This window comes from Trifolium pratense, linkage group LG5 (assembly GCF_020283565.1).
Source record: "Trifolium pratense cultivar HEN17-A07 linkage group LG5, ARS_RC_1.1, whole genome shotgun sequence".
In the NCBI taxonomy this organism is placed as follows: Eukaryota; Viridiplantae; Streptophyta; class Magnoliopsida; order Fabales; family Fabaceae; genus Trifolium; species Trifolium pratense.
Window position 1 is genome coordinate 55,934,426 of NC_060063.1, and position 13,648 is coordinate 55,948,073.

Below are 13,648 nucleotides of genomic sequence, written 5' to 3' on the forward strand. Positions count from 1 at the left end.
TAGTCTACCGTAGCTGATCCATTTTTCAAATTGTGGGTGGGGTGGGTCTACTTTCCTCTAACAGACGGAAATATATTCATTGGATAGGAAAACGACATGTGCCCAGAAATGATTAATTTCTCACGAATATTTCTAAGCACTCCTTCCATTCCAAACCTAAACCAAAATTGATTAATTTTTTTTTTTTTTTTTTTGTGTTTAGTTTAAATTTTATAATTTATACACTTTACGTATATTTTTGTTAACTATTTTTTAGCTTATATTTTGAGATGGAGGAAATAGATTGGTAATGGAGTTTGATGTTTTGATATGATGTTAGGCTAGACATCTCTCTCTCTTCACTAAAAAGATTTTTTTTTTGTTTTTGTTTTGTTATTTATTTGTATCATTGAAAAAGTGATAGTCACACCTCTCAAACTCAGTTGGGGAGCTTTGAAGGGGGTGTGGTAGGAGGATAAATTTGTATTTAGGAACAAAATTTGTTTTAGGGGGGTTCCTTAGTTTGCTTAGTTCACCTCACTTATCACATGAGTCTCATTCATGGTGCTTGATGTCAAAGATGGGGCTTGAGAAATGAGAGGTATGTTTTCAATGAAACCTGCTCATGTTGCTTTATTTCTATCGTTTCTCTTGAGCAGGAATTTTGGTGTTCATTGTGGTCTTACACAGAGCAAGAGATTAGATTTGTGCGGAAAGGATTTTCGATTAGAAAAAAGAATAATTTTACTAATAACGTTTGTTATTCGGATTCATAACGATTAATCACACAATTAGTTTAGTTTTTTCACCCCAAAATATATACATTCACCACTTAGTTGTCTGCACATCAGTTGTGTTTCGGTTTGGCACTTTCAGTTTGGCAGGTATGAAATCAATCATAACCAAAAACTAATTCCAACCTCGAGACACAACTGACAGACTAAAATCCGTCAACAACATGCCAGGATAAAAGAATGGAACTAGATTCCGATAAAAAGAAAAACGCCCCTCAGGATATAAAACAACCTGCTAGCTGCACTGATATCAATACAACAGACCAAATCATTGAGAAATGCAGATTAATATCTCATCAGAAGCTACTCTTCAATACCTCCTCCCAGACAAGACATTGGAGAAGTTAAACGCATTTCTAGCTTTCCAAACTAACCCACACACACACACATTAGAGAAGTTTTTGACCGGAGTGTTCTCCTGGCGTGTTATCATCACACCAACAATTTTTTAACTAATAAATATATCTTACTGACTTACTCAGCGACTATTATTAGAGTGCCAGCGGTTTAGAAATTGCATTGGTGCCTCTCGCAAGGTGCGAGTCTGGTAGTTCACCACACTGAAGTGTAAATCTGTTTGTTTCTTCAACTGTTAAATAAAAAACTGGCTCAGTTATAAAACTGTGGTAAATGGTTCAGTTTTTTACCGTGCAATTGGGCGCAGTTCATGGTTCAGTTTGGTTCATAAATGATTTTTGAACAGGCCTAGTTCGCACAAGGGTATGAGAGGTTTTTTTCCCACCCTATAGTTTTTAAAACCTGCTCCCGTTAGGGTCAGGATTTACCCATCTGGATGTGAAAAACACCGTTTTTCCGGATTTATCCATCCGGAGAAAAAATAATTGTTTTTTTTCCGTCCGGATCAAACAGGTATATTTTCAATAAATGAGTGGGGGATACAAGTAGTTCTCCCGGATTTAATGACTTTATATGGAACATTGCCCTTCCTATGGCTACCTCTTGCAAACTAATTTTCGTGGCACCAACATAGTCCGGAAGCTAAACTTAAGAAAGCAAGAAAAAAATCCCCTGCACATCGAGTAAAACGAAAATGATCATGTATGTATTGCACAGATGACTGACTACATCAAATACGAAAATCTAGATATGAAATTTGGATCCTATAGTAAACAATCAAGCACAAGGAGAGTATTTCTATGAGCTAATTTAATCATTTCATTTTATTGACAGGAGGAATTGAAGCTGGTTAGCTACATGGAAAAATGGAAAATACAGCATCGTTTTAAATAGGTATTGGATGAAAATTGTACGATAGAACATTTGACAAACAGAAGCATAAAATGGCATCTTCCTTAGTACCATGCAAATATTAAACAGCGTCATATTCATCACATAATATATATTGTAAGCTTCATCAAAACTCGAACAAAATATTTAATGGATATTCTTAGAATTTGGTCAAGTTTTAACTGAAAAATATCCCACATTGACTAAGAGCTACAACATTCTTAAGGCCATTTAGTAGTCTTAAGCAAGGTTATAAATTGCGGTCCGCGTCCGCAATTGCGGCCGCAGTATTGCTGATGCAGTAGCCTCCGCATCGCACCGCAACTGCGATGTGATTTTAATTCACGTGTACAGTCGCATCATAACCGCATCTGAAGCAGCATCATACGTTTTCGTCAATGTTCGTTCAAATTTTCTCACAATTTTTTTTTTATGAACTTCAAATCCTAATTTGTGTCAAATCTTACTTTTAACAATCTCTCAACCGTGTATTTTAAGCACATTCAAATCAGTGTTTATGGAATAAACTAAGACTATGCAATGGTGGATAAATAGTGCATCAGCCGATTGCGTTGCAGCAACTGCAATGACTGCAATCGCAACAACCGCAACCTCGACTGCAATTTAAAACCTTGGTCTTAAGATCCTTCTGAAATCAGAACTTTTACTATGGATAGCAGCACGTAACAGGATTATTAATAGTAATAACAAACTGCAGAGTTGCAATTCTAGCACAGGGCTAGCTAAGAAACACACAACCATTTACTTTTTGTAGTCAAGCAACTACTTTTTTATGGAGAATTATGACTGGCGTTCAAATGTTTCAATAATAAGAATCCGAATTGGTGTTAATCTAAGTTGGTGTTATCGATGGCTGGAAGCCAAAAATCCACCATGAACGCCATGGCATTGCCATCCCTCACAAATTGGCCATGGCAGTTGTCAAAAACTCCATCATGGCCAATACTTAACAACACTCATAAGAGTAAGGAAAATAAAACTTTTTTGATGTTGCTTTGCTAGTGTATTTAGTCAGAATCAAATTCCTACATTTTCAATTGCATCATGTTTCCTTCACATATTTGTCAAGGCATAAGATTAGTGAGCATATTAAATGTGCTTGAGGATTGATGCAACAGGAGACGGAAGAAAGAAGCAATTTGGGAAGAGAACTACCAACTACGGCAGATTGAAGTGGAATGAAAAAGGGGTGGTTAGGGTTTAGCAATCTCATCTGAAATTACAATATTAAGCCTAAAAGATGCTAAACAGAAATCTCTAGGATGATTTATTCTAAGATGATTAGTTATTTAGCATAGTAATAAATAAACCCCCAGCTCTCAAGTGCAAGTTATGAGACATTTAAAAAAAAGTCAATAAAACAGATGAAAGTTCATAAGGAAAAAGCATAAAAACAGAATAATAAACAAACTGTTCCTGCATCAAGGGTATAAGGATTTTATTCACCAAAAAGAAGGGTATAAGGATTTTACCTATTTATACCATTGTATTACTACTAGTGTGAGACCCGTGCTTCGCACGGAATTTTGAAAAAGAAGTAATGGATAATTAAAATTAACTGTGTTTGGTGTTCAGTGTATGGTTCTACTATTATAGAAGTGTGTTTATTAATAAGCATGGAAATAGGAAACTTAAGTAAATTCTTTCAGTTATAAGTTCTCGTTATTCATTGTTTCGATTTAAGCACCATACATTTAAGAGGGTGTCTTATATTATTTTCTGATAGTATTTTCTGTGAAATTTGTCTTTAATTATTGAAAAACAAATATTGTAACTAAAGCAGCAGGTAACATCACATGAAGATTGCCCAATTTCTAGGAACAGTAAGCTTTAAATTAACTGGTTATGGAACCAATGCAACCAGAAGACGTAGAATGGCCTTCCCTCAATCTCTAAATACATTCACATCCAAAACAACAGTTAACAGAAAAAACATGACTTCATTTCGCTTGTATTATCTGCCTATAATTTCACAACGTTTTGGATATCGAGACAAAACATACGAAAACTACAATATCCTTAGCCAACAAATCAAGAGAAAATAACTCATACAAAAACCCTAAAGAAATAGAGTACCTGAGAACTGAGATGTTACTTCACATAACCAACACAGAACTCAGCGTCTTTTACTAAGAGATCTATTATGTAACTCTAGCAATCGCGCAAGAGTTTCTAAAGACCATGTCTCCTCATTTTGGGCATAGACCTTTTGATTTAGAGAATCAATTATTATGCTGACATTGCCAAACCCATATATTTGATGGCCATTATGCATTCTACCAGGTTTAAGTTTGAACAGTAAACCATGCTCCCGAGCATAGGTTTCAATGATTTCTTTCATGCTCATTTCATTCACACCATCTGCATTGACAGGCTGAGCAGAGGCCGCTGCTTTCTGCTGATTCTCAAATTTCCTCTGCTCACTTACCCTGATATAGCTTATCTTCTCCTTCAAACCAGGTTGCACAACCTCCATACCTTCAACAGCCTGGTTCAACATTTCAAGACCGCAATTGATCTTGTATCGAATAGTTTCATTTGCCAAAAGTTCTTTTGGAATAAGTTCTTTCCAGCCCAAATACCATTTCGTAACTTCTTCAAAGTTAGGATTTGAGCACAACCAACGATACAAAACTGTAAGCCACTTGGTAAAGAAGATTTCCATCGTGTCAACCATCAGATGAGCTGGGATAGCTGAAGCCCAGTTCATTACCCAATAAAACTGATCAAGTTTCTGACTTGCCGGGTTCACTTGAAATTCATCAGATACAAATACAGCCTTCAGCTTTGGTACAATAAAACGGTGCATAAGTTGTTGCCAACTATCCTTATCAAATACAGTCTTCCAAGGGGACAATATGGCATATGCAGAACCATCACTTGGATGCCACGCATCAAGAACAGTACTCAATTTGAAACGAATCGTCCGGTAGATCTCCTCCAATTTGTGCCCTAGCAAAGGTAGCCATGGATGCACCCATGTGTGGATAGGAATGGTCTCAAGATGTGGTTCCCAAGTACCTACTGCATTTGATAGTTTTGGCATGACTATGTTGTCTAATATATCAGCGAGAACTGAAGAAGGAAGCAACTTTTCCCATGACTCCAAAAACCTTAGCATCGGCTCAGGATCCCGTGCAGGCCATGTATTTATACCAGATATTCTAACAGCTGATAATACAACCTCTGAAACCAAGTGAGTATAAGGTGACGATGTGTCCCAAATATCAAAACAATCATCACCTTGAAGCAATGCCTTCCACTGTGATACCAACTCCAAACCATGAGAAGGATTTCGAAGAGGATCCCATCCTTGGAACACTCTGATAAACAAAGGAAGAGCATATGAACAAGCAATGCATGACAAGTTACACAACTTATAGTCGTCAGGATATCTTTTGTGCATGTCTCTAAAGCATTGAGCAAGGGAGTCCAATGTTAATGTTCCTAAGGTGTTGTCTTCTCCAACTCGGTCTAGCACACTCATTATTTTCTCATAATTATCCAGCTGATTCTTTTGAAATGATGCCTCAGCTTCCAAGTTCTCTTTTTCTTTTTTCAAGCTAAGTGCTATATCCCTCTCTTTCCTCAAATCACTATCTATCTCTTGGATGTCAGCCTCAGCCAACCGAACTATTAGTGCTACGTTATGCTGAAGCTCGGGCATTGGGACATCCTCTTCCTTTGCTTTCTCCTCAGCATTCAAATCAGACAAATTTGTATACACTCGTACCTGCGGGCCCCGCATATCATAAATCTTCTGAACAACCTCTGAATCTTCTTCTTGCTTGCTCGCCAACAACTCTTCAGCAGTTACATACTCTTCTTTTTTCTTCTTCTTCAACTGCTTTAACCACGAACGTTCTCTCGATCTTCCAACTGTAGGCTGCACATCTCCTCCCGATGTATTCTTCTTTTCCGTCTGCAAAGTGGGCAACGGCATTGTAGTCTTCTCTGATGAATCAAATCCAAGACCTTTATTCTTAGCCCTTAATGTTGCCTCAATAGGATTCAAAATACCCTGCTGATTCTTCCCAAGACCACCACCTTTATAACCCATCTTCGCCAGCAGCTTCATTCCAATTCCTTTTGTATGAGTCTCGAAAGTCCCAACATCCACAGATCCCCCCAGACCTAGACCAGGCTTCTGCTTCTGCCCCTTCTTCTTCTCCAATCTCTCCTTCTCCCTCCTCATTGCTCCCTCCTTAATCTTCTTCCCAAACGCAGTAGGCAAAAACTTATCATCACCGTTATCATTATCATCAGATTCATCATTCCTATGAGAACCATTCACAGGACCAGAATTAAAACCTAAACCAGACCCGGACGTGCTAGCAGATCCAAAACCAAGACCTGCACCTAAACCAGGCCTATCTTCGTCAACATAACTATCATTCTCATCTTTTTCTTTCAAATTCTCATTAACATTATCTTGATTAGGCATAAAATTTCCACTGGAAACGAAATTCACCGGTTTAGTGAAGTCCTGTTTCTTCGAAAAATCACGGTCTTTTCTTCGCTTCCTACTAGAATACTCATCATCATCGTCATCTTCAGAATCAGCAAAAACTCCATAGAGAACATCCTCTTTGGTTTGATGTCGTTTCTCTCTACGCTTTCGATAGTAGAATTCACCACCAACCCATTCGCCACCTTCGAAATCATTCTCCATTCCGAATTTCTCCATCTCTTGATCTTCATCCATCTTCTAAAAGCTCAAAAAATTAAACCTGTAATTAAAACTACAAATTGTTAATTCAAAAGAAAAAATGAATTTCTTTGTGGAAAGAAAAAACTCGAACTTGTTGCACGCAATAAAATTGGGGATTTAAGTTGTTAGGGTTTAATTTGCGATAAAATTGACAAAGATAATGAATATTGAAAGTAGTGTATAAAGAGATGGGAGAGTTATTACCTTAAAAAAGACGACGACGACTGATGATTGGTGGAGAACGGCGGACGGTGTGGCGGCGGATTGTTGTCTCTGTGCGCAACGGTGATTTGGTTAGGTCAGAAACACGGCTGAGAGAAACGGCGTCGCAAGGAGAGTTTTTTTTTTGTTGTGTAAATGAAAGTCACACGGTTCTGCCAGAATAACATTTATTTATATATTTTTTATTTGGCTTAAATGCAGTTTTGGCCCCCCATGTTTCACAATTGCTTGATTTTGATCCCCCACATTTTAATTGCTTGATTTTAACCCCCTAAGTTTCACAATTGCTTGATTTTAGCCCTCCAAGTTTCAATTGCTCGATTTTAGCCCCCCAAGTTTACCCCCTTTTGCATTTGCTAGCCCCCCGTTGAATATTTTGATTAAAAATTGGTTATGTGGCATTTTAAAATTAAATAAGTATTTAAAAATAAATAAATAAATTACAAATTGTTTTTTATTACAAACTAAATTATAATTTTTATTTTATTATATGTAGTTTGTAAAATAATTTTGTTATATAAAAAAGTAAAAAAAACATTTTATGAATTATTTTTTAAAAACTTTGTAAACTTTTTTTTAAATAAAAAATAATTATTAAACTTTTTATTAAAAAAACAATTTTTAATACATTTTTATAAAAGCAAATATTATTATTTTTTAATTAAAACATATTTTTAATTTTTTTAAAATGTCACATAAGTAATTTATAGTCAAAAAAGTCAACGGGGGGCTAGCAAATGCAAAATGGGGTAAACTTGGAGGGCCAAAATCGAGCAATTGAAACTTGGAGGGCTAAAATCAAGCAATTGTGAAACTTAGAGGGTTAAAATCAAGCAATTGAAATGTGGGGGGCCAAAATCAAGCAATTGTGAAACTTGAGGGGCCAAAACTGCATTTAAACCTTTTTATTTTACGGCAAACATTTATTTATAATTTTATTTTATTTTTAAACAAAAACATTTATTTATAATTTTAGTCCCTATAATTTTTTTAAAAAATCTCTAACTTGAATTTTTAGCTGATGTGGTCAATTTTAAATTATGTGACAACAGTGACTAGGATTTAACATGTTGACTTGCAATTTTAAATAGCATTTTTTTTAATAATTTTGATACTTTTTTTCTTCGGTTTTATATTTTATATCTTATATTTTTTTTTACAGTAAAAGGCTTATCTTATTATGTTTTTTTAGGAAACTTTAACCCAACTTGGGTGTTAGAGTTTGCTATAAATTTGTAATGGAGAATTGGAAAATGTGTGATGAAGCTGAAGAGAACAAATTTAAAGTTCAAATAAGTTGGGTTAAAGTTTTCTAAAAAACATAATTGGAGGAAAGAAAAACCCAAAAACATACTAATATATAAGATATAAACTCTAACACCCAAGACTTGGTTTATTTGGTGTTTGTTGCCTTATATTTTTGTTGCATACAAAAATTGAGTTTTTTACCTCCTTATCATTCTACTTTCTAACTCATTTATTATCATTTTACTCTCTAACTCATCATTCTCTGTCACCAAATCATCCTTCCTGTTTTATTAATGTTAAGTAACTTTTTGCATCAATCAACTATTCATCAAAGGATTAAAATGTGGCATGTGAAAATACTTTAGAAGATTCGTTTGTTTTTGTACATTTATCAAATTTGCTTTAGGTGATCATCCATTAAAGTTGTTGTAGGGACTCTCTTTTATCAATTTTAGTTTTACTAGTTTTTTTTTTCTTTTTTTCCTTTTGTTACCAAATTTTTGTTTTTATTGAATATTGGAGAAAAAAGCTGAAAAATAAAAGTGTCTATAGAATAACTTGCTCTTGCCTAATTTGAATGAGTCTCAACATATCAAATATCTATAGAACATTTTATAATATGAATTATATTTATCAGATAAGATTGTATACTTATTGTATTGTTTTTACGCCGGTCTTTTTTACCGCTCATTTGGCTTGCCTGCATGTGGGTTGTGTGGACGGAAAGAAATCATAGATTGTTCAGAGGCACAACATGCACTTCTCATCAATTGTTGGATAAGATCAAACTATTTTCCTATAGGTGGTTGAAGATGATGAGTGTGACTTTAGTTTCAAACTATCATAGCTGGTGGTATAATCATTTGCTTTGTTTGGGCCTTGTATGATTTGTTTATGGTTTTTTTCCCTGACTCTTTGTAGTCTACCTTGGTACACCTCGTGTTGGGGAGACTGCTTTTTATTAATATATATCTCATTTTGGCTTGTTAAAAAAAAAAACTACTCCCTCCGGTCCTTTTTAAAAGGAACACTTAGGGCAAAAAATTTGGTCCTTTTTATAAGAAACTTTGACCAATTTTCAAATGCTTTAAAATGTTCAATTTCACTTATGCCCTTATCCTATCCTATCCTATCCTAACCTATTATACTAAAGGTTGGTGGAGTTTGGAACCAAATTTGAAAACCCTAATGAAACCCTAATTGATTTGCCCAATTGGTGACCAACAACCATGCATAATGTCCAACCATGTTTCGCCATTTTGATCCACTTATATGCTACCAATTTCTACCCAATGATAATAGTCCATTTGTATACATAGAAAGACTTGTGTAATGTATTGCTTAGATGATCATATGCAACATGTATCCATCATCCCATTTATGTCATGTATAGATGTATATATTGGTCTATCATATCATCCATGTGTCCATGGCCAATCAAGAAACATGAATTCCTCCACCATAGCTTATCATCCATCCATGTTGCATTCATCACAAAGTCAATGTGTCATTCTATGTTTCTTGGAAATTGTTGCTTCTTCATTCACTTCTTTCACAAAGTCAACTATCACACTATGTGACAATTGTGTCTTGGTAATCACTCAAGAAGCTTTCACAAAGTCAATGTGTCATTGTAGGTTTCTTGGAAATTGTTGCTACTTATTTCACTTCTTTCACAAAGTCAACTATCACACTATGTGACAATTGTGCCTTGGTGATCACTCAATCTTCTTCAAGTCAAATGACACCCTAAGTGACAAGTGTAGTGCTTCTACTTCATTCTCTACTATTCATTCATGGTTTTGCATAATACCATTTGCTATGTTTCTCATGTCCTCATTGCATTGCAAGTGTGAGAATTTCATTGGTTTTAAAAGCTTCACTTAGCATCCATCTATCATCTTCACTTTCAAACACCCTATATAAACCCTTTTCAATCATCAAATACACACACTAGCTTAACCTTTCATCCACCACCCTCACTCTCACCCACACACACCACACACAACAATTTTCTCTCTCTTTCACAACCTACATCACATTAAATCTCCATCTTCTTTCTAAAAACCACCACCATCACCACCACTCTCTCTCTCTCTCTCTCTCTCTCTCTCTCTCTCGCACACACACACATCAATTTTTTCTCTCCCTTTCACAACCAACATCACCTTAAATCTTCATCTTCTTCCCAAAACCACCACCTCCACTACTTCTCTCTAACTTTCTCCATCTCCCCACCTCATTAACCTTTCTAATCTCTCATGGCTTTGAACCATCCCCTCTTCCACAATGATCCATAGTCATGCATACATTTCAAGATGCAAACCTATGAGTTTGAAGCTCATAGTGCAAATGTTTTATTTTGGTAGCAAGTTTGTATTTTTATCAACTTACCAAACTAAAGATCATCATGCATGAAGGAAAATCAAACTTGCAACTTCAAATAGAGAAAAAAGATTGATGTATCACCATAAACAATTCTAAAATACAATAAGCTTCGTCATATCAAGCAACCATGATCACACATGTAATGTGGAATACTAAATAGAAAAAAAAAATCATCTACCCAATAAAATTGCATGCAACATTTTAATTAGCATCTAACATTTTCTACACCTAAATATCATACCCACCAATTAATAGCAAAAACAATATAGTGCATGCAAGGAAGACTTCATGTGCATCATAATGATTGCAATGAGGATTAAATTTTTAGGAAGAGATGAAAACTATCGATGGCCAATTTTTTCTTCCCATTTTTAACAACCACCTATGGATATGTAGAGGTTGACCTAGCGCGCAAAAATTAAAAAACTCTACAAGTGGCGCATTATAAGTAGCACGTAAATTATGAATATCTCTATCAATACTCGAAGGTCAAAGTATCGTGAAAAAATTATAAACCTTTCTATAAGTAGAGGTTGAAGTATAAACATTTCTATTAAATTTTATACATGTCACGGGTCTTTGAAGGCTCAACTACAAAATTTGATGTGAATGAGCCATCCAACAATATGGTGGTTCGCTTTTGTATTGTACTTATTATGATTTGGTTTTTAAGTTTGTTTGCTCTTTTGGATGTAACCTTTCTATAAGTAGAGATTGAAGTATAAACATTTCTATTAAATTTTATACATGTCACGGGTCTATGAAGGCTCAACTACAAAATTTGATGTGACTGAGGATGTAACGATTATGCAATGTACTTCTTGATCCTATTATCAATGATTATATGAATGATTTTAAATTTCATCATCTTAACATACTACTCATGAAAAAATTTGACCAACTTAATTTATATTATTTGAGATGCACATCTAAACATTAGAAAATTAAATCAAGTGTGCTCTTAGGCAAAAATTTAATTTTATACATATCATGGGTCTTGAAAGCTCCATAAAATTCGATGTGATTCTTCACTTGAAATTGTAAGCGTTGAACAATATTATATCACATACACCAATATTATATCATATCGTTTCAGAATTAATGAAATTGTAAGCGAGGATAATTAATGAGTTGAGCCTCCATAGGAATGACTACTTGAAATTGTATGGGGGTGAGGATCGTTTGACTTATATCACAAATGCACTGTTGCCATCAAAGAGAAAGACTAGGAGGCACAGTGTTTTGTATTAATCGAAAAATGGTTAACGTTTCCGGATATGGGGCATATTGTAGCCACTGTTTTAGGTAAAGTTGTCGTGAAATTGACGAAACAAGGAGCATCTGAGACATTTTTCCCATTGCGTGGCCTCCCATCATCTAACCCTTCTTCACTAATTATTTGTCTTGGAGCTATCCCCGGTCATTATATCTATGTCAAGTTGAAAGATGATTGTCTGATACCTCCGACGTGCATTCAGTGGAAGAGCCATTGTTCTGCGGAAGCTATTATTTGGGAGTCATTTTTTGTTGCTCGGCAGGCTAAATTTGATAAACTTATGAAAGGAAAGATAGTCGACAACAAAAAAAATGTCCGGGTTGGTTCTAACTTGACTGATCCAATTGAGCTTTGATTTGTTTGGTAATGATATTACAATTAAATTACCTAATTCCCATATGTTTATGACTAATTTCCTTTGCTCATAGTATCCATGATTGATATATATAATGATGCTCCCCCGAAATGATTTCCGTATGCTTATGACTAATTTCATTGGCACGTTGCATTCATGATTGATATACACATGATGCTCCGCCGAACCCGTGCAACGCACGGGTAGCCATCTAGTTTATTATGAGAGAGAATTTAAAAATAAGTAAGTTAGTTGAATAAAGAGTAGTTAAATAAGGGTATACATGGAATAAATTTAAATTTATAAGAGTATTAAATGAAAATAACTATGTTAAATGTGCTTTATTGGTCTGTGTGATTTGTTCAAAGTGTTTCTTATAAAAAGGACCGGAGGGAGTATGTTATTGTTTTTTCTTCTTAAGATGTTTGGATTGATAGAATAAGATGAAAAAAGATGGACTAGAATAATGTTCCCTTGTTTAAATTTTAAAAATAATAATGAAATCGAATGGAATATGATGCAATAGATTTTATCCCATCCTTTTCGACGGCTTCACTCACCTATCAATATTCGGTAAAACACCTTAATTTAGCATATAAATAGTCCTTTATGTGGCCAAGCTTTTAATGAGGAGAGCCTAACTCAAAAGACTAGTCTACTAAGTGAGACTCCTAACAACCAAAACCCTTTATATTTAGAGGATCCAAATCTTACATAATAATATATATCTTTTTACGATAAAAATCCTACATAACAACATTAAGGTTGCAAATTTGAATATGAGTCTCAACATATCAAATATCTATACAACATTTTGTAATATGAATTAGACAAAGGAAATACATCATCAATGTAATGGTGATATTACACTAGCAACCAATTAACACTATTTATTTTGACACATCATATTATTAATTTTAAAATAATTTAATTAAATTAAAAAATATATGTAACTGCTCCTATAAATCATCTTCTCATGCATAATTACTACTGCAATTCCAAACATTCATCATTGCAGTGCTTGGTGCTCCCTCCTACATCTTCTCTGCAACTATTTTCATAAACCCCAACCCCCTGAATTCTGTTTCGGCCACCCCCACAAAACATCCTTTAAGATCACATAGGATTATAATTCCTCTCCTCCTTGTAGTTTTTGCCATGAGATAAGTTCTTAATCGGTGATAGTGATGACCTTGCATTAATAACAACAAAACAGAGTGGTAGTGGGAACTGGCATGATACGTGGGAATGCGGGATAAAGATGATTTATATTTTTATAATTATTAATTTAGTTAATTATATGTTTTAACCTGACATGGCAAATAAATAAAATTTGGTGTAAACTTGCTTTACATTGTCTGCTTACAATCATTAAGTTATAGTTACCGGACAAAATTATATATTAT

The 13,648-nt window shown here is 34.7% G+C and overlaps 2 protein-coding genes across 3 annotated transcripts; one reads left to right on the forward strand and one right to left on the reverse strand.

Moving 5' to 3' along the window:
- Positions 1 to 721: 721 nt before the first annotated feature.
- On the reverse strand, positions 722 to 7,123 carry LOC123884199 (septin and tuftelin-interacting protein 1 homolog 1-like). Of its 2 annotated transcripts, XM_045933245.1 has the most exons (3): positions 6,958 to 7,123; positions 4,119 to 6,772; positions 722 to 1,802 (listed from the first exon to the last, which is right to left on the reverse strand). In XM_045933245.1, the coding sequence occupies exon 2, from the start codon at positions 6,745 to 6,747 to the stop codon at positions 4,159 to 4,161; it is 2,589 nt and encodes an 862-aa protein (XP_045789201.1). In that variant the 5' UTR covers positions 6,748 to 6,772; positions 6,958 to 7,123; the 3' UTR covers positions 722 to 1,802; positions 4,119 to 4,158. The 2 variants fall into 2 exon arrangements, with proteins under 2 accessions (XP_045789201.1, XP_045789200.1); XM_045933244.1 differs by lacking the exon at positions 722 to 1,802 and having other exon boundaries at positions 3,854 to 6,772.
- A 4,765-nt stretch (positions 7,124 to 11,888) lies between these two features.
- On the forward strand, positions 11,889 to 12,242 carry LOC123886939. The gene has a single exon (XM_045936205.1). The coding sequence runs from the start codon at positions 11,889 to 11,891 to the stop codon at positions 12,240 to 12,242; it is 354 nt and encodes a 117-aa protein (XP_045792161.1).
- The last annotated feature ends 1,406 nt before the right edge of the window (positions 12,243 to 13,648 follow it).

Coding starts and splice junctions, on each gene's coding strand:
- LOC123886939 (XM_045936205.1), top strand. CDS start 11,889: ATGGGGCATATTGTAGCCACTGTTTTAGGTAAAGTTGTCGTGAAATTG.
- LOC123884199 (XM_045933245.1), bottom strand. CDS start 6,747: ATGGATGAAGATCAAGAGATGGAGAAATTCGGAATGGAGAATGATTTC.